The sequence below is a fragment of the Vulpes vulpes genome, chromosome 16 (assembly GCF_048418805.1).
Source record: "Vulpes vulpes isolate BD-2025 chromosome 16, VulVul3, whole genome shotgun sequence".
Lineage (NCBI taxonomy): Eukaryota > Metazoa > Chordata > Mammalia > Carnivora > Canidae > Vulpes > Vulpes vulpes.
Window position 1 is genome coordinate 53,948,592 of NC_132795.1, and position 26,541 is coordinate 53,975,132.

A 26,541-nucleotide genomic window follows, 5' to 3' on the forward strand; every position below is an offset into this window, starting at 1 on the left:
CAGTGGTTGAGCATCTTGCCCTTGGCTCAGGTTGTGATCCGAGTCCTTGGATCGAGGCCCACATGGGGCTCCCCACAGGGAGCCTGCTTCTCCCTCTGCCTCTGTCTCTGCCTTTCCCTGTGTCTCTCATTAATAAATAAAATATTTTAGGGCAGCCCCGGCGGCGCAGCGGTTTGGCGCCGCCTGCAGCCCAGGGCGTGATCCTGGAGACCCTGGATGGAGTCTCACGTCAGGCTCTCTGTATGATGCCTGCTTCTCCCTCTGCCTGTGTCTCTGCCTCTCTCTCTATCTCTCTGTGTCTCTCATGAATGAATAAATAAAATCTTTTAAAAAAATAAAAAATAAAATAAAATATTTCAAAACAAAACAAAACAAAACCCCAAAACATCTGACTCTTGATTTCAGCTAAGGTCATGATCTCAGAGTCATGAGATCAAGTCCCAAGTCAGGCTCTGCACTGGGCATGGATCCTGCTTAAGATTCTCTCTCCACCTCCCTGTGCCCCTTGCCCCCAGCTCTGAAGAGCATGACTGGGTGTTCTCTCTAAAAATAAGTAAGTAAATAAATAAATAACGATGGTTTTAATTGAGCCCACCCAGCACTGTATCACTTTATAGCTATTTTCTCATTTAATCATAATAACCCTGTAATACTATACAATCTGTTGCTTCTGCTTGTCTAGTATCCCTTCTCCCTTCTTTTAACAATGAAAGCCCTTCCCCCACTGCAGTTTTGAGGGAATGTCAATCAAGGTGCTGTACCCTCCTCTGGTCAGTGGTGGACATATCTGGCCTAGGCTTAAGCCATCAGACATAATCTCAGAAGACTCTAGGTCATAAGCAGTGATGAAGGAAGGACCTTGTCACGGGGGATACTTTCTGATAGCAGTTCTAAAGACACTGTCATTAGTTCTTGCTATCTGGATTCCCAGTGCCACCTTGGTTCCTAAACTACCTCGATCAGAATTTTGTTTGAATATGTGAAATTAGTCAAGAGTCATTTTCTGTTGTTTACTACCCCAAAACCTTATTACTCTCCTTTTCACAGATGAAAACACTCAGAGAAGTCATCTAACTTTCCCAAGGACAGACAACTAATAAAAACCAGTGTTCAGGGGCACTTGGGTGGTACAATTAGTTGAGTGTAGGACTCTTTGTTTCAGCTCATGCTGTGATTTCGGGGTTGTGAGATCAAGTCCCACACTGGGCTCTAAACTCAGCAGGGAGTCTGCTTGAGATTCTCTCTCCCTCTACCCCTCTCACTCATGCCAAGTCAATCAATCTTTAAAAAGGGATGCCTCAGGTCGCCTGGGTGGCTCAGCAGTTGAGCATCTGCCTGCAGCTCAGGGCGTGGTCCCAGAGTCCCAGGATCAAGCCCCACATCAGGCTTCCTGCATGCAGCCTTCTTCTCCCTCTACCTATGTCTCAGCCTCTCTCTGTGTCTCTCATGAATAAATAAAATATTTTTTTTAAAAAAGGGAGGGGGGGGGCTGTGTGGCTCAGTCAGATAAGCTGCTGCCTTCGGCTCGGGTCATGATCTCAGGGTTCTGGGATCAAGCCCCGCATCAGGCTCCCTGCTCAGTGGGGAGTCTGCTACTCCCTCTTCCTCTGCCACTACCCCCTACTTGTGTGCTCCCTCTGTCAGATAGATGAATAAAATAATTTGAAAAAAAAATTGTTCGAACTCAGATATGTCTGATTCAGAACTGATGGATTTTTCCATTAGGACATATAGTTCCGGGGTATTTATACCAACATCATATGCAGCAATAAGACCTCTTGAAAATGTGTCCTTTAATAATGAAATGTGCAAATATATTTACCATATTTTTAAAAAAGGGAATGCCTGGGTGGTTCAGTAGTTGAGCATCTGCCTTTGGCCCAGGGCATGATCCTGCAGTCCTGGGATCGAGTCCTACATTGGGCTTCCTGCATGGAGCCTGCTTCTCCCTCTGCCTACATCTCTGTCTCTCTCTGTATGTCTCTCATGTCTCTAACATACCTTCAGATTTATTTGGTAATGGAGGGACGCCTGGGTGGCTCAGCAGTTGAGCATCTGCCTTCAGCTGAAGGCGTGGTTCCGGGATCCGGGATGGAGTCCCACATCGGGCTCCTTGCGGGGAGCCTGCTTCTCCCTCTGCCTGTTTCTCTGCCTCTCTCTCTCTCTCTCTCTCTCTCTCTGTCTCATGAATAAATAAGTAAAATCTTAAAAAATAATAACAACAATTTGGTAATGGAGTATGTACTCACAGACGGGCATTACCACGAACACACACCATTTAGTGATTTCCTAGTTTAAGCCTATTCTGGCTTGTTAGACTCGGTTGTCTAAAGGCTGCTGAAAGAGAACTGACGATAAATGTAACACATTTAATTTAAAAATGTACAACCTTCAAAAGTAATTTTTAAAAATCGTTGTGTCCTCTAAATTTTAGTATACTGGGAAAAAAAGCACTGGTCAATGTGGTCTACTCTGGCCTCAGGCTTCAAATGACCTTGGTTCTATTTCTAACCAAAAATAGCAAATCCATCAGCCTCCCTACCAATCTTAAATTTCATATTTATGAACTACATTATCTTTCGATCCTGAAAATATCATAACTCTAAGTTAAAATAAAGTCACAGGGCAGCCCTGATGGCTCAGCGGTTTAGCACTGCCTTCAGCCCAGGGTGTGATCCTGGAGACCTGGGATCGAGTTCTGCGTTGGGCTCCCTGCATGGAGCCTGCTTCTCCCTCTGCCTGTCTCTGCCTCTCTCTATATATCTCTGTGTCTCTCATGAATAAATATATAAAATCTTTTTTTTTTTTTTTAATTTTTATTTATTTATGACAGCCACACAGAGAGAGAGAGAGAGAGGCAGAGACACAGGCAGAGGGAGAAGCAGGCTCCATGCACCGGGAGCCCGATGTGGGATTCGATCCCGGGTCTCCAGGATCGCGCCCTGGGCCAAAGGCAGGCACCAAACCGCTGCGCCACCCAGGGATCCCCATAAAATCTTTTTTTAAATAAATAAATAAAGTTACAGTAGAACATCCTATGATTTGTGTCACACCTTAGCAAGAAAAATGTGAAAAATGGTGCAAAATAAGGTACTTAATATATTTAACTTCATGGGATCCCTGGGTGGCGCAGCGGTTTGGCGCCTGCCTTTGGCCCAGGGCGCGATCCTGGAGACCCGGGATCGAATCCCACATCAGGCTCCCGGTGCATGGAGCCTGCTTCTTCCTCCGCCTGTGTCTCTGCCTTTCTCTCTCTCTCTGTGACTATCATAAATAAATAAAAATTAAAAAAAAAAATTTAAAAAAAAATATGTATTTAACTTCAACTGAATTTTTTTTTCAACTGAAATGTTTTAAGTTTATGTTATTAATGAGTGGGTTTCAACCCACCTCAAAGGGTTATCATAAAGATTAAGTAAGTTATGGGATGCCTGGGTGGCTCAGCAGTTGAATGCCTGCCTTCGGCCCAGGGCATGATCCTGGAGTCCCAGGATCGAGTCCCACATCGGGCTCCCTACACGGAGCCTGCTTCTCCCTCTGCCTGTGTCTCTGGCTCTCTCTGGCTCTCATGAATAAACAAATAAAATCTTAAAAAAAAAAAAAAAAAGATTAAGTGAAAGGGGACCTGGGTAGCTAAGTCAGTTAAATGTCCGAATCATGATTTCGGCTCAGGTCATGATCTCAGGGCGTGAGATGTGAGATCAAGCTCCTCACTGGGCTCTGCATTCAGCAAGGAGTCTGCTTCTCTCCGTTTCTGTTTCCCTCTGCCCCTCCCCAACTTCACTTTCAAAAAAAAAAAAAGATTCTCTCTCCTTCTTTCTCTCTCTCTCACTACTCACACACATGCTCTCTTTCTCTCTCTAAAAAAAGATTAAGGGCAGCCCCGGTGGCGCAGCGGTTTAGCGCCGCCTGCAGCCCAGGGTGTGATCCTGGAGACCCTGGATCGAGTTCCACGTTGGGCTCTCTGCATGGGGCCTGCTTCTCCCTCTCTGCCTCTCTCTCTCTCTCTCTCTCTTTCTCTGTGTCTCTATGAATAAATAAATAAAATCTTTAAAAATAAATAAATAAAAATAAAAAAAGATTAAATAAGTTTGTGTGTTAACAAAGAACTTAGGACAGTGCCTGGCACACAATAACCATGCAATAAAATAATTCCATTATTTGATTATAGTGAGAACATTAATCATTTTCTAGGCCTAAGGCATTATTCATTCTCAAACAGTTCCAACTTATTATTTATATCAATTATCCTATAACAACTCTTCCCAAAAAAAAAAAAAAAAAAAAAAACCTCTTCCACAGAATAAAACTGACACCTAACATTTGTAAATATTTACATGTGCCCTGCACTATGCCTGGGTTATCTTATTTAATATTGATTAAATAAGCCATCCTATGAGGTGGTACAGTTTTTGTTCCCACTTTACTGAGGTCTAGAGAAGTTATATAACTTGCCCAGGGTTGCACAAAAGGAGCAAGACTACAGTCCAAGTCAATCTGACTCCAGGACCTACATTTAACCACTATTTTACTCTTTCCGTCATCCCCACCAAAATGTGTGCTAGATTTCCAAATTGTAGTAACAATACTCCATTATTTCAGGAAGGGAGAAGAGATGCCAGGGTGCTTGTGCAAGGAAAGAGAAATCATTCCTAAGGGGGAAAGAAGAGCCAAACTACAGCCATAGCAATGGGCTGATTTGTGGTTTCCCTAAAACCATTTCATGAATTTTCTAGTAGAATTGTCAGTAATCTCTTAAAAACTGGTCAAAAGCTACCAATGGTCATGTTCCCTTATGCTGAAACTAGTCTAAAATGAAAGTCTGATGTGAATCTTTAGAAAGCAACAAGGGGGAATTGGGGGGGAGCTCTTAGGATTCTAAAGGCAAAGCTCTCTAAAAGAAGGCAATTTAGGGATCCCTGGGTGGCGCAGCGGTTTAGCGCCTGCCTTTGGCCCGGGGCGCGATCCTGGAGACCCGGGATCGAATCCCACGTCAGGCTCCCGGTGCATGGAGCCTGCTTCTCCCTCTGACTATGTCTCTGCCTCTCTCTCTCTCTCACTGTGTGCCTATCATAAATAAATTTAAAAAATTTAAAAAAAAAAAAAAAAAAAAGAAAAAAAAATTTTAAAAAAAAAATTAAAAAAAAAAAAAAAGAAGGCAATTTAACAATCTGGTTCCTGTTGGTCTCAAGTTTACAAGAAATCAGAATACTCAACAACAGTGACAATCACTAGCACTTTACCAGGTATTACTGTTAACCACAATTTACAGAGAAGCAAGCAGATGATATACTAGTGACTGCATCTGAGGACAGCAGCAGGCCACAACTGTTTATCCCAAGGAAGTGGAGTGCCGTGTTACTCTGAAGAACTAGCATACAAGAGAACCAAATAGTTTGTGCTATCCTGAAATAAAGCAAGTTTTTAGCCACACACAGTGGGGCACCGCCCAGAGGTAAGTAGCCAAGGAGGTCCATGCAGTGCAGTGCTTATGATTAGGTAGGGGATCATGGGCGGCTGGCCCAAGTTCAGAGCACACCTGCAGAGCACACGCTTCCGGGTCTCCTTGGCACGAACCTTCCTCAACAGGTCTTCTAGCTTGCTCGATTCCTCAAAGTGAACCCCTAGGTCCTCATCCTCTGCTATGCTGATGATATCTCGGTAGAACAAGGATATGTCAAAACCCCCACGTTTCTTCAAGTGCATCAAGTCCAAGAAGATACCTGGGGCAAGGATGGACAAAAGTTGAGGGAAAACAATTTTCAGCAAGCAAGAAGTTTTTTTGGTTAAACCCAAATATGCAAAGAACTAGATGGACTATTAACATTTTCAGGACTTATACGGGAGTCTGGGTAGCTCAGTCGGTTAAATGTCTGTCTGCCTTCGGCTCAGGTCATGATCCCAGGGTCCTGGGATTGAACCCTCCATTGGGCTTCCCGGTTGATGGGGAGTCTGCTTGTTCCGCTCCTCTCCCTCTCTCTCTGCCACTTCCCCTGCCTGTGCTCTCTCGCTTGTTCTCTCCTTCTCTCTCAAATAAATAAATATTTTTTAAAATGTAGTTTCAGGGGATCCCTGGGTGGCTCAGCGGTTTAGCACCACTTTCGGCCCAGGGCGTGATCCTGGAGTCCCGGGATCCAGTCCCACATCGGGGTTCCTGCATGGAGCCTGCTTCTCCCTCTGCCTGTATCTCTGCCTCTCTCTCTCTCTCTCTCTCTGTCTCTCATGAATAAATAAATAAAATCTTTTAAAAAAATAAAAATAAAAATAAAAAATAAAATAAAATGTAGTTTCAGGACTTATAGAATCACTAAAGGAATCAGATGCTATAATGACAACTTATTCAATATTTTTATTTTCTTTTTAAATAGGCTTCATACTCAATGCAGGGCTCTAGCTCCCAACCCCGAGATCAAAAGCTGCTCTACCTCCTGAGCCAGCCAGATGCCCTGACAACTTATTCAAACCACCACCATACATGGTAGCATAAAAAGTCAAGAAAAGCTCACTCTAGTAGAGCCCTGTAGAAAGTGAATGGCATTGAGGCATCTGGGTGGCTCAGGTGGTTAGGCATCAGGCTCTTGATTTCAGCTCGGATTATGATCTCAGGGTCGTGGGATTGAGCCCCAAGTTGGGCTCTGTGCTCAGCGCAGTCAGTTTGGGATTCTTTCCCTCTGCCCCTCCCTCTATTAGTATACACACACGCTCTTGCTCTCCCTCTAAAATAAATAAATAAATAAATAAATAAATAAATAAATAAATAAATAAATAAATAAATAAATAAATATTAAAAAATAAAGAAAGTGAATGGCCTCATCATTTTCATTAGGAATATAACACAGGTGTCTGCCCCAGCTTCATTTTATTCTTTCATTTCATTCTGAATGGAGAAAACCAAATGTTTGACTATAAAGAAGCAATAAGGGACACCGGGGTGGCTCAGTGGTTGAGCATCTGCCTTTGGCTCAGGTCATGATCCCAGGGTCCTGGGATTGAGTCCTGCATCAGACTCCCTACAGGGAACTTGCCTTTCTATTTATCTCGTGAATAAATAAAATCTTTAAAAAATAAAATAAAAAGAAAGAAGCAATAAGATTCAGCGCCCATGTAAAAGAACAGGGAAAATGCCAACCTGTGTCACGGAGATCCCCAGCTTTGGTCCTGGCCCTGCTAGCTTTGGCACTGTCATTGCCATGGGGGTCATCTTCATTGGTGAACAGCATGATCCTCTTATGGCTCATCTTAACCTGGACATCGCTAAAGAGGTTGGCACACACCCACAGCACCTCACTCAGTGAGTAGTCAGATCCATGGCCAATTAGGTCTTGGAAATGTTTTTTCCCCCGCTCCCCCTTAAACCGGGCAAGCTCAAGCACTCGTTTAGCACCTGGTCAGAGACAGGAAATCAAATGGGCAGAAAAATCATAACTGCGTCAATGCTTCTTTTATAAGGCTAACAGAAGAGCCTAAGGTCCCGTTCTACCCCAGAGGTGTTTAACCCATAAGGTCCACATCCCAGGAAGAACCCCCTTGTGCAGGAAAGCATACACTTAGTCAAGAGGTCATCTACTTCCTTTCCCACATCCCTCTTTGTTCAGGGTCATGACCTTCCAATGTAAGGGAAAAGCGGATCTTAAACTACTACTGACCTGGATTATCCAACTCCTGTAAGACGTAAATATTTTTGAAATTCACTGAATTTTTATCCTTCTCAGTACCATAGAACACCACTGCCAAGAGATCTTGATTACTGCTTATGATCTTATTGGTATACACACTCTGGATACACTAACAAAAATCAAAATAAAAATTCAATTAATATATTTAACTTATCATTAAACTTAAATTCCCTAAGTGCCTGGCACATAGTAGAACCTTAATATATTTGCTGAATTTGTACATGGCATCAGATTAAGGCATGACCCCTACCTCGAGGAAAGTCAGGAATCAGTGAGAGGGACGGGCATATACACTATAATAAAAGGCAGAGTGAGTTAAGTGTATAATGGAAGTATAAGTAGTTCTTGTCATAAGAAATCAGGGAATTAAAAACACATTACTCAGGAAGGACATTCTGCTATAAGAGGGAAAAACAGCCCAGTACTATAATCAGAAAACCTGGATTTGCGTCCCCTTCATGTCATATACTTAATTGACCGAGTTCGGACAGGCCACTTGATCTTCCCCCAAGTAGCCTGATACCAAGAAACATATGTAATTACATAAGTGAAAGGTTTAAGCCAACAATAAGTAGATGTAACCCAACAATAAGTCCATAACTGCTAACAGCACCTTTTTTTTTCTGTTTTTTTTTTTTTTTGTATGTTTTGGAATAAAATTTGCTTAATTACACAATTATAGATGTCAGTATTCCAGGAAAATCCTGTCTACCCATTTAAAGTAATGTCAGAATCTGGTAAATCAGTGTCTCAGAAGAGCTGCTCAGTCCTGTGATCTACTTAATTCTGGGGGCCACTGACAACATCAAGTTTCTGAATCTGCAAAGCTGAGAAATAAAGCAACCATGATGATACCTCCCACCCTACTATCCAGGTGGTCTTACCTGGATGCTCATGTCAAAAGGAGTCAGTTCAACTTCACCCTGAGATTCAAACATGGCCCTAGAACCATCAACCAAAAAAATCAAACTATCTCTTCCTGAATATGTATATTCTCCTATGGGGGAAAAAAACAGAAGAAAATGTTTGCCCTTGAATTCATATTTATGTTTATTATTCATATAAAACAAATAGATAAAAGCCACGCCAATTATAACGCCCACCCCTCTTCCCAGGAATAACCACTATCCTGATTTTTAATAATCAGTTCCTTATTTATAGTTTTATCATTCAAGTGAACATTCCTAAACACTAGTTTTGACTTTAAAAAATATGTATCTTTCGGGATGCCTGGATGGCATAGTCAGTTAAGCATCTGACTCTTGATCTCAGCTCAGGTCTTGATTTCAAGGTCATGAGTTCAAGCCCCAAGTTGGGCTCCACATTGGTCATGGAGCCTACCTTAAAAAAAAAAAAAAAAAAAAGTGTTTGAAGCCTCTTAATCTATAGATACCCCCTCCATCTTTGTCTTATATCTTATTCATTGAAGAATCAGAATGTTGTGTTATTTATGTACAGTTTTTCAGCATCTGGATTTTACTGACTGCATTCTTTTGGTGTAGACTGACATAATCCTGTTCTTTCCTACTGAGGACGTACAGAGGCTTCATCAGATTCAGGTATTCTTTTTTCCTTTCTGGCATCATAGGTCATGCTGAGTTTTTTATAAAAACACTAAAATGTCTGGTTTATCTCCCTTTTTTTTCACACTGCTGCTTTCTAATACAATAAATGTAATTACCCATCTGTAAAACAATACAGCGATTATAGGTCAAGAGCCCTAAACAAAAATTCTATCTTGACCCAGTGAATTCTACCTCTTAGCAATCTAAAAGGAACATTAGATATGGGAAACGCCTTATGCAAAATTTCCCACAATGTTGTTCATTAAAGTAAGAAATTGAAAATAACTAAAATGTCCTATGGCAGGTAGACTGAATAAATTACACTACCTTAAAATGAGTTATAAAGACAACATAAATGTAGTTACAAGGGAAAATATATCTATAATACATTAAGGAAAAAAGGTAGAACACAAAATTATGCATGTATGTTTAAAATTCTTTTTTGTGGGGTACCTGGGTGGCTCAATTAAGCATCTGCCTTCTGCTAAAGTCATGACCTCAGGGTCCTGGAATTGAACCCAGGGTTGGGCTCCCTACTCAGTGGGGAGTCTACTTCTCTTGCTCCCTCTGCCTCCTCCCCACTGCTCATGCTCTGTCTCTCTCAAATAAAATCTTAAAAATATATATTTTTGGAAGAAAACTGTTGTAAATTAAAATGAAAAGATATATATTCACTATGATTAACTATAAAAAAATCAGAACCAAAGAAAAACAGACATACATAGTTAAGAAATATCGGAATGAAAGATCTGTGAAGGAAAAATGCAAAATGCCAAAATAATGGTAATGGCTGTATTAGGCTAGTAGATTATTATTATTTTTTAAAGATTTTATTTATTTATTCATAGAGACACTGAGAGAGAGAGAGAGAGAGAGAGAGGGGCAGAGACACAGGCAGAGGGAGAAGCAGGCTCCATGCATCAGAGAATAGAATATACGGCGAGACGAGCCCGACATGGGACTCGACCCCGGGTCTCCAGGATCACACCCAGGCTGCAGGCGGCGCTAAACTGCTGCGCCAAACGGGCTGCCCTAGGCTGGTAGCTTATATAGATTTCAATAAATTTCCCCTTTTATGTTACGTATCTCCTATGTTTCTCGCTTTTAGTAAAAACACTTAAAATGTTCTTACCCAGGACTTAAATAAAAGAGCCTCGGGTAGTGCTGCAAAGTTCAAAGGGAGAATAGCGTTTGAGATTCTCTGAAGAGAGAAGAGTAAGCCATTGGGCAGCAGAGACAGGGAAAGTCCTTAACACAGAACAGCATCCGTCAATGTAACTTACCACCGGCTTCAAGGCCGTCTTCTTGCTCTTCTTCTTCATCGCCCTCGTTTTTGTAATAAGACTCCCAGCCTGACATATTGTTTATTGCTCACTAAATGAAAGAAAGTTATGATCAGTGAGAAGCAAATTCAAACCTAAAAAATATCGACGCCTAGACTCCTTTGAAATCCTCCCTTAAGTCTGGAGGTCACTCGTGAGGAATGTGGATGCTGGATCTTACTGCCTCCATAGCTCGTCGTAATTACGACGCATCAGTATACGGTCACGGGCATCACTGTAGCAGCAGCCTCCCCTCGGCTACCCCCTAGTTAGGGCCGCTTCAGGGCCGGTGATGGCCCTCGGACTGGGATTCCGAGGCAGCCCACACCTGGAGGTCCCGTCCGGCCTCCGGCACCCTCTGAACCCACAGGATTCCTGCTCCAGGGTACTCAGTCCTCTAGCGGACCCACAGTACTGCTCATCCCGCCCCAGAACTTTCCCCCACTCCCCTGCCAGCGACGCCCCGCGGGGTCTCACAGAGGCCGGCCTCAAGGCCAGCGGCCGCCTCCCACGGAGGAGGGAACGGGGACCAGAAACTATGTCTACCCCGCGGGTCCGCACCCCTTGTGCTGACGCTGCCCCCCGAGGAGCCTTGGAGGGACGCGCAAGAGTCAGTGAGCGAAGCAGGCGGAGGCCAGCCCCGACCGGAAAGCAAGGGGCACACCAAACAGCCCGAACCTGCCTACCTGAGGCACAAGGAAGAGATCAATTTGGACAGAGGCGGGGCGCCGCGCACGCACAGGCTCCAGCGCTCGCTCCCAATCAGCGTCCTTTACGTCACCACGCACAGTGCGCCCGTCCCTCCTCAAGCTGACACGCCCACTCCCGCCGCTCGCTTTCCTCCACGGTCTCTTACTAACCCGACCCCGTCCGCGAAAGCCCCGCCCCCTCCCGCGAAACCCCGCCCCTCGCCGCCCGCCGGGACGGTAGGCACATGCGCAAGAGTGCGTCCCCGCCCCCGCCCTCTCTTCCGCGCGGACCCTGCCCGTCCCCGCTCTGTCACCTCACAGTAGTCGTTGCCGGTGGCGGGTGCGGGGGCGCGTGCAGCGCAGGGCCGCCTCTCCCCCGCCCCTCAGGCCGGGCCTGGGCTCGGTCCCCCCCCCCCGCTCCCTCCGCTCCCCACCCCCGTCGGGTACGGGAAGGTCCAAGCCGCTGCCGGGTGCCTGAGGGACTTCGTGGCCGCCGCCGCCACGGGTCCCGATGGAGCCGCCGAATCTCTATCCGGTGAAGCTCTACGTGTACGACCTGTCCAAGGGCCTGGCCCGGCGGCTCAGCCCCATCATGCTGGGTGAGGGGGCTGGGGGCGGGCGAGAGGGTGCCGGGACGCCCGGCAGAGGTAGGGAGGCCTGGACCGCGGCTCCGGGAGAGACGCGGGGCCCGGAGGATGGAGGAGAGCCCGAGTGGAGAAGGGAGAGGTCGGGGGCTCGGGCGCCTGGAGCCCCACTTTACCGACTTCACGTTCTGAATCCAGGAGGAAGGGATGGAGGAGTCACGCCCTCCGCTGCCCACTCCGCGCGGTAGGGTGAACCGGCGCTGCATTCCCGAGGCTCCCCTGCCTTCCTCCGCGCAGCGTAGGGGAGGTGAGGTTGCCTGCCGCGCGGTGCCCCGCGTGGTGAAAGGGACACTGCGGAGGAGACTCCCCGGGTGGTCCTTGGAGAGCCTTCCCTCGGTGCGAAAAGGAAACTCTTTTGCAGTCCCCGGGGTGGGCGGGAATAGGAAGCCAGAGCCGCACGGGGGCCCAGGCGCTCTCCCAGGTGGAGGTGAAGCCAGGTCTGCTGGAGCAGGAACTCCAGGATTCATCAACTTCTGCCCTGACAGTGCGGTCTTCCCCACGGGCTCTAGGTTCATTGCTTTTGCCCAGATGGTTAGAAAGCAATTTGAGAGGAGGATCGGATACTGTTGTGTCAGTAAGGATTAGTAAAGGAAGTAGATCGGTGGTGCTCCGTCAAACTACTTAACTGCCGGGAGAGAAAACCGGCCCTCGTTCACTGCACATCAAACCTCATTATAACCCAAGTACCAAAATGTCTCACCTAACATAGAAATTGCCGAGTTTGTGATTTATTTCAGGTGGTATTGGGCAGGAAAAGATTCCGGGAATTGAAAAAGTGAACAGCTTTGGCAACATCCGTTTGAATGGCTAGTTTTTCCTGGCTTTTATGGGCGCCGTAGAGAATGTTTTAGTTCATCTCGGTAAGACAAGAGGGCAGAAGTCGAGTAAGCAAGGCTACTTTGGAAGGCACCTTTTCAGTGTTTTTGAGTTTCTGATGTATCATAGTCGATTAAACTTAAATCTCTTAACCCTGGGCCAAGTGAATGGTTGCTCATATTGGCTTCACATCAGAATCACCTGGGATGCTTGTTAAAAATACAGATAACTTTCAACGAGTTTTGTTCGATGGAAATAGAGAAAACAAAGTTGGAGCAGATCTTTAAATATTAAGGTGTGTTTGAAGCAAAGGATGTATACATGCTCATGTAGGCAGATAATTATCTAGAAGAATACTTAAGAAATTGAAACAGTGGTAACTAACTCACAGAAAGGAAAACTTGATGCCAGAGGGCAGGAATAGAGGGGAGACTCACTATAAACTCGTTTGTACCTTTTGAATGGTGTACTACCCATATGTTATCTATTCAAAATAAGAACATTGGGATCCCTGGGTGGCACAGCGGTTTGACGCCTGCCTTTGGCCCAGGGCACGATCCTGGAGACCCGGGATCGAGTCCCACGTCAGGCTCCCGGTGCATGGAGCCTGCTTCTCCCTCTGCCTGTGTCTCTGCCTCTCTCTCTCTCTCTCTCTGTGTGACTATCATAAATAAATAAAAATTTAAAAAAAAAGAACAAAATAAGAACATTTTAATTATACAGATTCCAGAGCCTCATCACACAAGTAGTAAATAAGAGTCTCCTGGGGTTTTGATCCAAAAAATCTGTATTTTTAATAAGCTCTTCAGATAATTGTTATGTAGCCAATCTATTGTTGGCTAGAAGTTTGGGCCTAGATCATCCAGTTGTTAAAATGAGTAAGGTAAAGCTGAAAGTAAAACTTACAAAGTCACCGTGGAAGGTGACTAACACTACACAGATTACATCAGTCAAGTTCTAACTAAACTTCTTGGAACGGAGCCATTATTTGGTTAGTTTGATCATAGCCACAATTGCCCTTAGGGCTCACTGCTTCATGATTCAATCAACAGGTTGTTTTTTTGAGTGCCTACTATGTGCTAGTCCATATGTTAAGCTTAACTGAGGACAATATATTGAGCGAAGATGTTCACTACCATCATGGAGCTGGTTCCTGGGGAAAATATTAAAAATAGGCAAAGAAACGAATTATTTAAATTATTTCAAATAATAATCATGATAAGTGCTAGGCTGTGCAAGAAGCAATCAGGGTGCTGAGATAAAAAGTAACAAGAGAAACCTAACTTTAAATAAGGGTATCAGAAGCAATGTGACTTAAGTTGGGAATTTAAGGATGAAGAAGGTGTCACAAGGAGGGTGGTAAGGAAGTTATAGTGTTCTAAGCATAAGGGGGATCAATCTACCAAGGCCCTGAGGTAGGATAGAGCCTGGCCTTATCCTGGAACTGAAAGAAGACCCTTGTGGAATATCATGGGTGAAGGGAACAGTGCCATAACTGAAGGTGGAGTGGCTGGACCTGCCTCCTCCCTCTTTTTATTTTTTTTATTTTATTTTTATTTTTTTAAAATATTGTTTTCTTTATTTATTTATGATAGTCATAGAGAGAGAGAGAGAAGCAGAGACACAACCAGAGGGAGAAGCAGGCTCCATGCACCGGGAGCCCAATGTGGGATTCGATCCCGGGTCTCCAGGATCGCGCCCTGGGCCAAAGGCAGGTGCCAAACCACTGCGCCACCCAGGGATCCCCCTCCTCCCTCTTTTTAAAAAAAAGATGTAAAATCCTAAAAGCACCTCAGCCAAAAATGGGAACTTCACCAATTTGGCACATCTGACCACAACGGCATTTCTGAGAACATCACCTTGCCTGCAAATCTAATTCTCTCTTCTCTATCCCTTTTTTCCCATATTGCTTTTTATGCCTTTTGCAAAAGTAATGCAAGGATTGTCAAAGCTAATAGTCACTACTTTCTAGAGTTGAAAACTTGTGGAAAATGGACATCGCCTTACTGGTTCATCTTGTCCAGACATTACCAGTCTTTGGGTATATCCCAGTTCTGGGTAGTCCTATATTGATTTCCCATTCCTAAATATATTCAAACCTTTAAAAACTCCATTCGATTCTTGATTTTTGCTCTAACTTCCAGAAGCATATTAATAGCTAGCATTTATTGAGAATTTACCATGTGCCAGGCCCTTTTTTTCTGAGTACTTCATGTGTGTTATAATCCTCACCACAATTTTCTGAGGTAGGTCCTGTTATTCCATTTTTCATTTAAGGAACCTGAGACATAAGGTGTTAAGAAATTTGCCCCAGCTTACACAGCTGGTAAGTGGCAGGGCTGGGTTAAAAACACAGGCAGCCTGATCCCAGAACTCATGTTGTCAATCATTTTGTTATGCCACATCTGCTGTAGAAGGTGTCCCTTTATAATTTTTCAAGTTTGTATAGGCATCTTTGGCCAAATGTTTCAAATCTGGATGAGAAGAAGATCTGGGTTCAATGTGTATGTGCCATAAATCATAGATTTATGATCATTCCTTAGAGCCTTGATTTTCCCAAACTAGGGTGATTCATCAGTTGTATCTTCTTATTCTTGTTATGACAGTTCCTCATTCTAAGACCCCATGTGGGGCAGCCCAGCCCAGGTGGCTCAGCGGTTTAGCACTGCCTTCAGCCCACGGCCTGATCCTGAAGACCCAGAATCGAGTCCCAGGTCGGGCTTCCTGCATGGAGCCTGCTTCTCCCTCTGCCTGTGTCTCTGCCTCTCTCTCTCTCTCTCTCTCTCTCTCTCTCTCATGAATAAATAAATAAAATCTTTTAACAAAAGAAAAAAATAGGCCCCCATGTAGCTCTATTACAGTCATGATGGGACTAGAAAAAGCCCAGTATAATTCTCTTCTCCCCCAAACAGTGTAGACTCACGGTTTTATGCTGTCCAGTGTCAGTCTCCTAGAATTGCTTTCCATGAAGGTATTTCTGGTCCAGTGTCCTTTAATCACCATACAAATGGTCCCAGATTTATCCTTAGCATTCTAATAGACAGCTGATTACACCTCTTTTTCATAATATACCATTTGCCTAAGATAATTAGTTATTATAATTGTCCTTTAAGTTCCTCCTTTTAATAATTTTGGCTGTTCTCTAAGTTTCGTGACCTTTTTCTGTACTAAAGTAATAGAAATGCAGAGGTGTTTTTTTCTTTTTTAAATTGTGGTAAGAGTTACTTTATACTTGTTGATTGTTTTCTAAAGTTTTGTGTTCATCGATGTATCCCAGAATTACATTCCCCACCACCCCCGCCCCTGCAGGATTACTTTTTTTTTTTTTAAACAAGCCTACCAAAATTGTTCTCAGGTTTAAAGACATAGGATATAGAACACAGATATTTATTTCTTGGCAGAATGCAATCTAATGAATATTTGAGATTTTACTCTATACTCAGTTTGTTGCTTAATTCTATAATACAAATAGTAATGAAATAAAAAACATGAATTCTGAGTGGCTCAGTTGGTTAAGCATCTGCCTTCGGCTCAAGTCATAATCCTGGCATCTTGGGTTTGAGCCCCATGTTGGGTTCCGTGCTCAATGCGGAGTCTGCTTCTCCCTCTCCTTTTGACCCTCCCCCCAGCTCATGCCCTCTCTTACACACACACTCTGTCTCTCAAATGAATACATTAAAAATCTTTAAAAACAAACAAACCATGAACTCTGTCCTCCAGTTTGACTAAAAATAACAACCGTACACATGCAACATTAGAGAACAGCATAAAAGAGATTATAACTAAGATGGCAGAATGAGCAAGTGGTAAAACAGTTATTTTAGATTTTGAAAGAAGAGGGAGGCCATGGTGGGCTGGATGTGTCAGAGACTTCAAGAACCTTGAGCTGCTTGGAAGGCAGGGACTCTGTCTCCTTTCTCTGTATGTCCCCAGTGGCCAGTCAGAGTACAGGTAGTCAATAATATATATATTTTAAGATTTTGTTTTATTTACTCATGAGAGATACAGAGCGAGAGAGAAAGGCAGAGACACATGCAGAGGGAGAAGCAGGCTCAATATTTTTTTTTAAGTAAGTTCTAGGGATGCCTGGGTGGCTCAGCAGTTAAGCATCTGCCTTTGGCTCAGGGTGTGTGTGATCCCGGAGTTCCAGGATCAAGTCCCACATTGGGCTCTCTCCATAGAGCCTGCTTCTCCTCCCTTTTCCTATGTCTCTACCTCTCTCTGTGTGCCTCTCATGAATAAATAAAAATCTTTAAAAAAAAAAAAGTTCTACCCCCAATGTGGGGCTTGAACTCATGACTCTGAGATTGAGTTGCATGTTCTACTAACTGAGCCAGCCAGAAGCCCCACAATAAATATCAATTGTAGGAACAATTGAGACTTGAACTCAGACTTGAAGATTACATAGAATTTATTTGAATCTGAAGGAGTTTTTAAACTTTTAATGCCATCTATTTTGTTTTAGATTTTTATTGTTCACTGTGTAAACTACTTTATATCTATCTAATGAATTAATTTAGTAATCCTGAAACTTCATTCTGGCAAAATGAAAACTGATGCATTTACAAGGCCCTTTGCAATCCTTTTGCTTTTCTCTCCACCCTCACCTGTCTCCACATGCTCAACAAAATCAGCAGGAGCCTTTCTCCACTGGATTCCATAAGAGAATTAAGCTCTAGGGAAAATGATTTGAGTAACTGTTTTCTCAATTCTGCCAATAGATAACCTTAGGGCATGAGGGCTTAATGCTCTTGCAAAATCCTGGTGGAAAAGGGCTGTACCCCTCAACAGGATGGAAAAACCCATTCAGCTCTTTTTCAACTTTTGGCTTTTCAAAGGCTGTGCCCTCTCCCCAGAATACTTTTGTTTGACTTGGCTAACTTCTGCTCATCCTCGAGGTCTCAACTAACATGTCACTTCCTCCAGGAAACCTTCCCTGACCCCCTACCCCACAAATCTTGGTCATGTGTCCCTAGTATGTGCTCATGACATCCTGTACTTCATTTAATAGCATTCATCATTCTAGTCTGTAATTTCTTTTCTCTTCTTTTCATTTCTTTTCTTTTCTTAAGGGAGAACACCTGCAAGCAGGGCAGGAGTGGCAGAGGGAGAAGGAGAGAAGGAATATTAAGCAGGCTCTATGCTCAGCACAGAGCTGGACGTAAGAGCTCCAGGTCATGTTCCCGAGATCATGACCTAAGCTGAAATCGAGAGTTAGATGCTTAACCAACTGAGCCACCCAGACACCCCTATAATTGCTTATTTTCTCATCAATGTACATACCCCCAGAACTGGACTGGAAGCTCCACTGGGAGCAAGAACTCTAGATTTTATCCAGTCTAGCACAGTGATTGGTATTCAGTAAATACAGCCTGGCTGAACGGTGGAGAGTTGCAGACCTACCTCAGAGCATTGCTACAAGGCCTAATGACATCAAGCAGTGATCAAAAGGGAACCCTCTCAGTACTGAGGAAAAGAACTCACAAGTCAGTTATTTTTATACTGGGAAAGAATCCTGTAGTGTCTCAAAGAAATTACAGCATTAGAATATCAAGTAGTAAAAAAAAAAAAAAAAAAAAAAAATCAAGTAGTTTTAAATGTACCTTTTTTTTGTCCTTTTTTTTGTACCTTTTTTTTGTTTGTTTAAAGACTTATTTATTCATTCAGAGAGAGCGAAGAGAGAGGCAGAGACACAGGCAGAGGGAGAAGCAGGCTCCATGCAGAAAGCCCGACTTGGGACTCGATCCTGGGTCTCCAGGATCACACCCCAGGCTGCAGGCGGCCCTAAACCGCTGCGCCACTGGGGCTACCCTAAGTGTACCTTTTTTGAAGATTAAAATCCCCTCTCAGTTTTTCACAATGTACTACATTTGATTTTGTGATAACCTTTCTCTGTCTGAAGGAAGGGAAAACCCTCCTGCCAATTAGGCATTTTTTTTTTTATTCTTTACAATATTGGCACAGAGGCTCACTTATGTTATACAAATGTTTCCTTTTACCTTTTTCCCACCTAGATTCAATATTTATCCAGTGGCCCCAGAGAAGAGCAAGCTGATTTTTTTAAGTTAACATTAACCCCTTCACATTGCTTGTAATCTGGCAGATGCTGAGCCAATCAGAAGATTAAAACACTGCCAATTAGGAGTGCCTGGCTGGCTCAGTCAGGGGAGCATGGGATTTTTTTCTCAGGATTCTGAGTTCGAGCCCCCACATTGGGTATAGAGATTATAAAAATAAATAAACTTTAAAAATGTTTTAATAAAAACAAACATTGCCATTTGAAACCACTATCAAGGAGTGCCTGCCTGGCTCAGTAGGTGGAGCATGGGACTCTTGATGTCGGGGTTGTGAGTTCAAACCCCATGTTCAGTGTAGAGATTACTTAAAAATAAAATCTTAAGGGATCCCTGGATGACTCAGCGGTTTAATGCCTTTGGCCAAGGCGGTGGTCCTGGAGTCCCAGGATCGAGTCCCACATCAGACTCCCTGCATGGAGCCTGCTTCTCTCTCTGCCTGTGTCTCTGCCTCTCTCTCTGTGTCATGAATAAATAAATAAAATCTTAAAAAAAATAAAATAAAATCTTAAAAATAAATACACTATCAATAACACTGTATATTAACTATACTGGAATTAAAATAAATGAAAACACTATCACTGGAGAAATTTGGGAGGTGAACTAGGGTTATGTTTGACTGCTACTTGTGCAGAGGACCCCGCTGGCCCATCACCAAGTAGACATCTGTTGAACACAGGCAGTATTCCAGGTGCTTATCTGGAGCATGTCTTACAGCCAGCGTGGATGTCTGTGTGCTCCGTCCATGTTAATTGATGAGGAGGTGGATGGTGAATTTTTCTCCTTGGCTTTTTTTTTTTTTTAAGATTTTATTTTTTTATTCATGAGAGACACAGAGAGAGAGAGACGCAGAGACACAGGCAAAGGGAGAAGCAGGCTCCACGCAGGGAACCTGACATGGGACTCAATCCTGGGTCTCCAGGATCATGCCCTGAGCCGAAGACAGGCTCTAAACCGCTGAGCCACCCAGGGATCCCTGGCTTTTTTTTTTTTTTTTTCTTTCTTTCTTTCGTAAGAGACAGAAAGAGAGGCAGAGACACAGGCAGAGGGAGAAGCAGGCTCCATGCAGGTAGCCTGATGCGGGACTTGATCCCGGATCTCCAGGATCACATCCTGGGCTGAAGGTGGTGCCAAACTGCTGAGCCACCGGGGCTGCCCTCCTGGTTTTTTAATTTTTTTTATTTTTATTTATTTTTAAAGATTTTATTTATTTATTCATAGAGACAGAGAGAGAGAGAGGCAGAGACACAGGCAGAGGGAGAAGCAGGCTCCATGCAGAGAGCCCGACGTGGGACTTGATCCAGGGTCTCCAGGATCACGCCCTGGGCTGCAGGCGGCGCCAAACCACTGCGCCACCCAGGCTGCCCTCCTGGGTTTTTTTTTTTAATATACTAACTTAACTCTTATAGTCAGTGGAATGGTGACCAGTGCAGACCTCACTCCACATTCTTTGTTACTCATGATGAAAACAGGACTGATATCCATGTCTTCCATTTGTTTTCATGCACATACTTCAGAGGCCTTGAAATCAATGCATTAGATGTGCCAACAAGCTTGGAGACAAGCAGGCATCTGACCCACCCACTCTCTGGCCTGCTGAGGAAATCCTAGTGGGAAAATAATCTGCTTCTGTAGTGTGCTAAGCCTAATTCATGTTCCCAAATGGCCTTGTGACCTAATTCAATCTCAAATCACCACCTCCTACTCAACCTACTGCTACCTCAGTATGGCAAAAAAATTTTTTTAAATCAGTTTAGTTCTACTTTCCAATCCCTGTCGGCCCTATGGAGGCCCATGTTCTTTTCCTCCCCCAAACAGGCTGTTTCTACTTGAGCTGCTCCAACAAATACATTGTCATACTGTGTTTTTCTTTCTTGCTTCTATGCCGGACCAACCATGCATCTTTATTTACCTGTTTGTAAAATGATGTTAATATAAACATTTGCCCTACTCTACTACACGAGGATGTTGTGAGAATAGGATAACTCTGAAGGAGAGTTCAGATTAAGAAAGGATGTAAGTCTGCTCTATCCACATTTGAAGATGCTTGTCCTAAATGGGTTACCATTCCCCTTCAGCATCCAGTGTGTTTCTTCTTATCCACTTCTGTGGAATTTCCGCTCATTTTGGATGAGGGCAGAGCCTGCCCCATAGTCTTTTGGGGGCTACCCCAGAAACCCCAGTCCAGAACCCCTCTGTCCATTTGTGACCTTGTCAGTCAAAGTAGCAAGTCTTTTAGTGAAAAGGACAGCCGTCTCCTAACTGGAGGACAGAACTCAGCACATTTTATTTTCCTTGTTATTTCATTTAGCCTAGCAACATAGCACAGAGTTGAAACATTTATATGTAAAATAGACACAGTATTTCATATTAATTCCCTAGGTACTGAAATCTCTTCTTAGATCTTACCACCAATCCTGAGGTAAAATTTATCTTTTGGAGGTCTTTATACCCTTTTCCCCAAGGCCATTATACCTAATATAGTCTCCATTTATCAAACTTCTGGGTACCACACACTGTGATGCTTTATTTTATCTTACTTTTGGAAGAGGGGAAGAGGAGTAGAGGGAGAGAGAATCTTTTTTTTTAAAATATTTTATTTATTTATTCATGAGAGACACAGAGAGAGAGAGAGAGGCAGAGACACAGGCAGAGGGAGAAGAAGCAGGCTCCATACAGGGAGCCCGATGTGGGACTCGATCCCTGGACCCCAGGATCATGTCCTGGGCCAGAGGCAGGCTCTAAACCGCTGAGCCACCCAGAGATCCCCAAGGAGAGAGAATCTTAAGCAGACTCCCTACTGAGCACAGAGCCCAATGCAGGGCTCGATCTCAAGACCCTGAGATCATGACCTGAGCCGAAGAGTTGGACACTTGGGCAGCCTGGGTGGTCAGGGTTTAGTGCCACCTTCAGCCCAGGGCGTGATCCTGGAGACCCAGTATCAAGTCCCACGTCAGGCTCCCTGCATGGAGCCTGCTTCTCCCTCTCCCTGTGTCTCTGCCTCTCTATGTCTCTCATGAATAAATAAATAAAATCTTTAAAAAAAAAAAAAGTTGGACACTTAACTGGCTGAGCCCCCCAGGTGCCCCTTTATTTTTTATTTATTTTTTTAAGATTTTATTTATTCATGAGAGACACAGAAAGAGAGAGGCAGAGACACAGGCAGCGAGAAGCAGGTTTCATGCAGGCAGCCCGACATGGGACTCGATCCCAGGACTCCAGGATCACGCTTGGGACTGAAGGCGGCGCTAAACTGCTGAGCCACCGGGGCTGCCCTATTTTTATTTTTTAAGTAAGCTTTATACCCAGTGGGGGCTCAAACTCACAACCCTGACATCAAGAGTCTCAAGCTCTACTGACTGAGCCAGCCAGGTTGCCCCCACACTGTGATGCTTTATATACATTATTGTTTGTGGTCACAAGTCTCTATTGAAGAAACTGAGGTTCAGAGAGGTTGAGTAAACTTGCCCAGGATCTGCTGCTAGCAAGAGGAGAAATGAGGGTCTGAATTTGTCATATTCTTAGCTGCCTCTGATGACACTGTAAGCAGCCATCAGTGGGTCGTCATGGAGGGGCCATGGTCTCTTTTGTCTCTTCCAAAAAAAGAATTAGGTTAAATGTTATCTCATTTAAAAAGTTTTCTTGGGATCCCTGGGTGGCGCAGCGGTTTGGCGCCTGTCTTTGGCCCGGGGCGCGGTCCTGGAGACCCGGGATCGAATCCCACGTCGGGCTCCCGGTGCATGGAGCCTGCTTCTCCCTCTGCCTGTGTCTCTGCTTCTCTCTCTCTCACTGTGTGCCTATCGTAAATAAATAAAAAATTTAAAAAAAAAAAATAAAAAGTTTTCTTAAAGGAGCAAGATACTCATTCCATTTATTTCCTAGGTAAATTACAGAATAACTAGAGTGGTTTATGCAAAGGAAGCATATCCCCTCTCTTTCACGTGGTACTTAGAATTTCATCCTTTAGAAAGTCACCAGGCAGATACTGAAAGCAACGTTTAGCAATCAGTAATTGTTAACATGACGTTATAAGCAAAGGCAAGTGAGTAATGTCTGATAACGTTCTCGCATCTTTCACTGCCCTTCCTCGTCATCCTTAACACTGGCATATAGTATCTCCCATTGACTACTGCACAGACCTCACTCATTCTGCTGTCTCTATCGTCCGCCCTCCCGTTCCTCTTCACCTACAGTTCCCTCTCTCCTCTCTCTCTCTCTCTCTTTTTTAAGATTTTATTTATTGTGAGAGAGTGAGAGCATGAGAATAGGGTGAGGGGCAGAGGGAGAAGCAGACTCCTCGCTGAACAGGGAGCCCAATGCAGGGCTCGATCCTGGGACTCTGGAATCATGACCTAAACCCAAAGACAGACACTTAACTGAGCCATCCAGGCTCCCCTACAGTTCTCTTTTATTTTATTTTTTTTAAGATTTATTTTTATTTATTTATGATAGAGAGAGAGAGAGAGAGGCAGAGACACAGGCAGAGGGAGAAACAGGCTCCATGCCGGGAGCCCGACGCGGGACTCGATCCCGGGACTCTAGGATCGCACCCTGGGCCAAAGGCAGGCGCGAAACCGCTGAGCCACCCAGGGATCCCTACAGTTCTCTTTTTTTTTTTTTTTTTTAAAGATTTATTTATTTATTTATGATAGACATAGATAGAGAGAGAGGCAGAGACACAGGCAGAGGGAGAAGCAGGCTCCATGCACCGGGAGCCCGATGTGGGATTCGATCCCGGGTCTCCAGGATCGCGCCCTGGGCCAAAGGCAGGCGCCAAACCACTGCGCCACCCAGGGATCCCCCCTACAGTTCTCTTTTAAAAGACATAGGTGTCTTTTAAAAACGTGGCTCTGATCAAGGCACTCTACCATCTAGCAACCAAGAAGGCCCCCAGAGTTTAGGGCAGCCTTCTGTCCAAGCTGACCCTGTTTTTGCCAGGGCACCTGCTGGCCGCTTTTCCTCCGAGAGTATCACCATCACTGTACGCTTTTCTCTAACCCTTCTTTATCCCACCTGTGTGTTCGCACATACTATTCCTTCTAGCAGAAACGTCCATTCCTGCCTGTACTTGTTCCCTGGTTGAATTGCAGCTCGTAAAGGTAGTTCCTTATCTTTATCATAGTTAGCATCTTATTTTTACCACTGTGTAGTTTTCTACCACTCTATGATTAGAGCCTATCAACATTGTATTTTACTTAGCTATGTGTGTCTTTCACTTGATCTTAGCCCAAAGGCCAAGAAGCAAAGTATGTCTCTCTTTCCCTTTGACTTTGGGCTTCTTAAAGGCAAGACAGTGATCTCTTCATATTTTCCTATTTTCATTTCCATACCTAATACCATTTCGACCCATATGGAGATATAGAATACATTTGCATTGACTATTCAGGTGGATGGCATTTGTTAGGTTTTGCTTTGTCATTTCCTTTTTTTTTTTTTTTTTTTTTTTATTTATGATAGGCACACAGTGAGAGAGAGAGAGAGAGGCAGAGACATAGTCAGAGGGAGAAGCAGGCTCCATGCACCGGGAGCCTGACGTGGGATTCGATCCCGGGTCTCCAGGATCGCGCCCCGGGCCAAAGGCAGGCGCTAAACCGCTGCGCCACCCAGGGATCCCAGCTTTGTCATTTCCTGAAGGATCTCACCTATGCTCAATGAAGAAGTTGATGATAGCTTTTTTATACCATTGTTCTACTGTTATCTGTATATATGAGACAAATTAAAAAGGCAAAGTTAAATTGACCCTGAAGGGAAAAGAAAAGCAGACATAAAATAGGGGTACATCCATACCAGTGTTTTTTTTTATGTTGCATTCTGATGGATGCTGATCACTTTTCAACCTACTTAACACAGCACAACATACCTGTATCAGGATCTAAGGACCTTCTTGGAGGAGAATTGCATTCCTAGAAAGTGCCCCAAGAGGTTTATGATGAGTTACTCTTTTTTTTTTTTTAAGATTATTTCAGGGAAAGTCCAAACAGGGGGAAGGGCAAAGGGAGAGAGAATGTTAAGCAGACCCCAAGCTGAGCGAAGAGCTCAATCCCATGACCCTGAGATCATGACCTGAGCTGAAACCAAGAGTCAGATGCTTAACCAACTGTGCCCCCCCCAGGTCCCCCCATTCCAGGTTACTCTGGGTTTAAGCCATGTTCTGAATTTACTCATGCAGGGAAGCCATTTATTCTGGTTCCAAGTGGCTAAATCTCTTCTTTTCTCCACAGGGAAACAACTGGAAGGCATCTGGTAAGTTGGGTGGGACTCCTTATGTTGATTGGCTGGTTTATGAAACAAACCTGTACCTGTGCACTTCAGGTTCCAGACTGTGGCTTCCAGCTTGAAACCCAGCTCTCTGTATCATAAAACTTACAAGTTCTTTTTTTTTTTTTTTTTTTTAAAGATTTTATTTATCCATAGAGACAGAGAGAGAGAGAATGAGAGAGAGAGAGGCAGAGACACAGGCAGAGGGAGAAGCAGGCACCACACAGAGAGCCTGACGTGGGACTCAATCCCGGGTCTCCAGGACCACGCCCCGGGCTGCAGGTGGTGCTAAACCCCTGCGCCACCGGGGCTGCCCAAAACTTACAAGTTCTAAAGCAGTGGTTCTCAACCAGGAGTTTTGTGCCCTGACCTCCCACCCCAGGGACATTTGGCAGTGTCTAGAGATATTTTTGATGGGTGGGTGGTGGCCAAAGATGCTGCTATAAACATCCTAACCATGCACAGGACAGCCCTTCATAACAAAGAATGGCACTAGTGCTGAGGTTGATAAAACCTGCCCTAAAGAAAGGCAGAATGATGTCATGCCCACCCCTAACCAAGCTTTCTAACTACAGAAGTCTCAAGGGTCCCACATGACTGTCTTAAAACACATCTACTTTGGTCTCTCTGTCCTGGATCCATCCCTGTCAGACAAGATGGTGGCTGAGCTCTCAGTTCCATTAATGAGGAAACCATAGGTCAGTATTCCTTCTGGACTCCTAGAGCCTGCTGACATCTGGGATGACCAGAATGATCCTTTGCTTTGTTTGACTCAAACCAAGTAATATGAGCACTTTTGCTTATCATCTGGTCTTGCCCTCAGCATGGTCCAGGTTGACTGCTCCTGTTAGTTTTAAAAGCCTGGGAACACACCTTGGTCTACAGAGCTTTATTCTGCTATAGGTTTGTCAGTATCAGAGTGATTCTAGGGCCTCCCCTCTGGTGACATGATCTAAAGCTCAAGGAGGACAGTTCTGCCCCCAGGGACATTCAGTAGTGTCTGGTTGTCACAACTGAAGAGGTGGGTACGGGGATGTAGGGGGGCACGATCCTGCTAAACTGCCTAGAATACACAGGACAGCCCCCCAGCCAAGAATTCTCCAGCCCCAAATGTTAATGGTGCCAAAGTTGAGAAACTGAATCTATGATATTTATGCCTCTGGTTAGTTATATAAGTTATTGACCTTGTAAGCCCTATCTTTGGGTAGAAATTACTCTCTTTGCAAGGTGGTATTTGCTTTTTCTCAGACCAGTTTTAAGAGTTCTGACTTCTCCTATCTCTTCTCTGCATTGCAGGCACACCTCCATAGTGGTACATAAGGATGAGTTCTACTTCGGCAGTGGTGGTATCTCCAGCTGTCCCCCAGTGAGTGACTTCCCCCCACACCCTTCCCCAAGGTTCCTGGGGTTCCCATAGACCAGGAACTTTGCTACCACTCTGTATGTCTGGCTTCTAGCCCAGTGGATGTCAACCTATGGCATAGTTCCTCATAACTA

The 26,541-nt window shown here is 44.3% G+C and overlaps 2 protein-coding genes across 5 annotated transcripts in view; one reads left to right on the plus strand and one right to left on the minus strand.

Annotated features, from left to right (window-relative positions):
- The window catches only part of XRCC6 (X-ray repair cross complementing 6), a 24,798-nt gene extending 12,621 nt beyond the window's left edge, over window positions 1–12,177 (minus strand). The window contains exons 1-6 of one of the 3 annotated variants that reach the window (XM_072741507.1): window positions 12,013–12,177; window positions 10,525–10,615; window positions 8,561–8,673; window positions 7,647–7,785; window positions 7,130–7,384; window positions 5,540–5,723 (exon numbers count right to left, since the gene is read on the minus strand). In XM_072741507.1, the coding sequence (XP_072597608.1) occupies window positions 5,540–5,723; window positions 7,130–7,384; window positions 7,647–7,785; window positions 8,561–8,673; window positions 10,525–10,600 (767 nt within the window). In that variant the 5' untranslated portion in view covers window positions 10,601–10,615; window positions 12,013–12,177. Of the gene's footprint in view, window positions 1–5,539; window positions 5,724–7,129; window positions 7,385–7,646; window positions 7,786–8,560; window positions 8,674–10,524; window positions 10,616–11,124; window positions 11,438–12,012 lie in introns of those variants that run through there. The other 2 variants (XM_072741506.1, XM_026017367.2) reach the window with 2 other exon arrangements.
- The window catches only part of DESI1 (desumoylating isopeptidase 1), a 23,086-nt gene continuing 7,942 nt past the window's right edge, over window positions 11,398–26,541 (plus strand). The window contains exons 1-4 of one of the 2 annotated variants that reach the window (XM_072741508.1): window positions 11,496–11,851; window positions 12,035–12,143; window positions 25,008–25,029; window positions 26,341–26,410. In XM_072741508.1, the coding sequence (XP_072597609.1) occupies window positions 12,044–12,143; window positions 25,008–25,029; window positions 26,341–26,410 (192 nt within the window). In that variant the 5' untranslated portion in view covers window positions 11,496–11,851; window positions 12,035–12,043. Of the gene's footprint in view, window positions 11,852–12,034; window positions 12,144–25,007; window positions 25,030–26,340; window positions 26,411–26,541 lie in introns of both variants that reach the window. The other variant, XM_026017364.2, reaches the window with a different exon arrangement.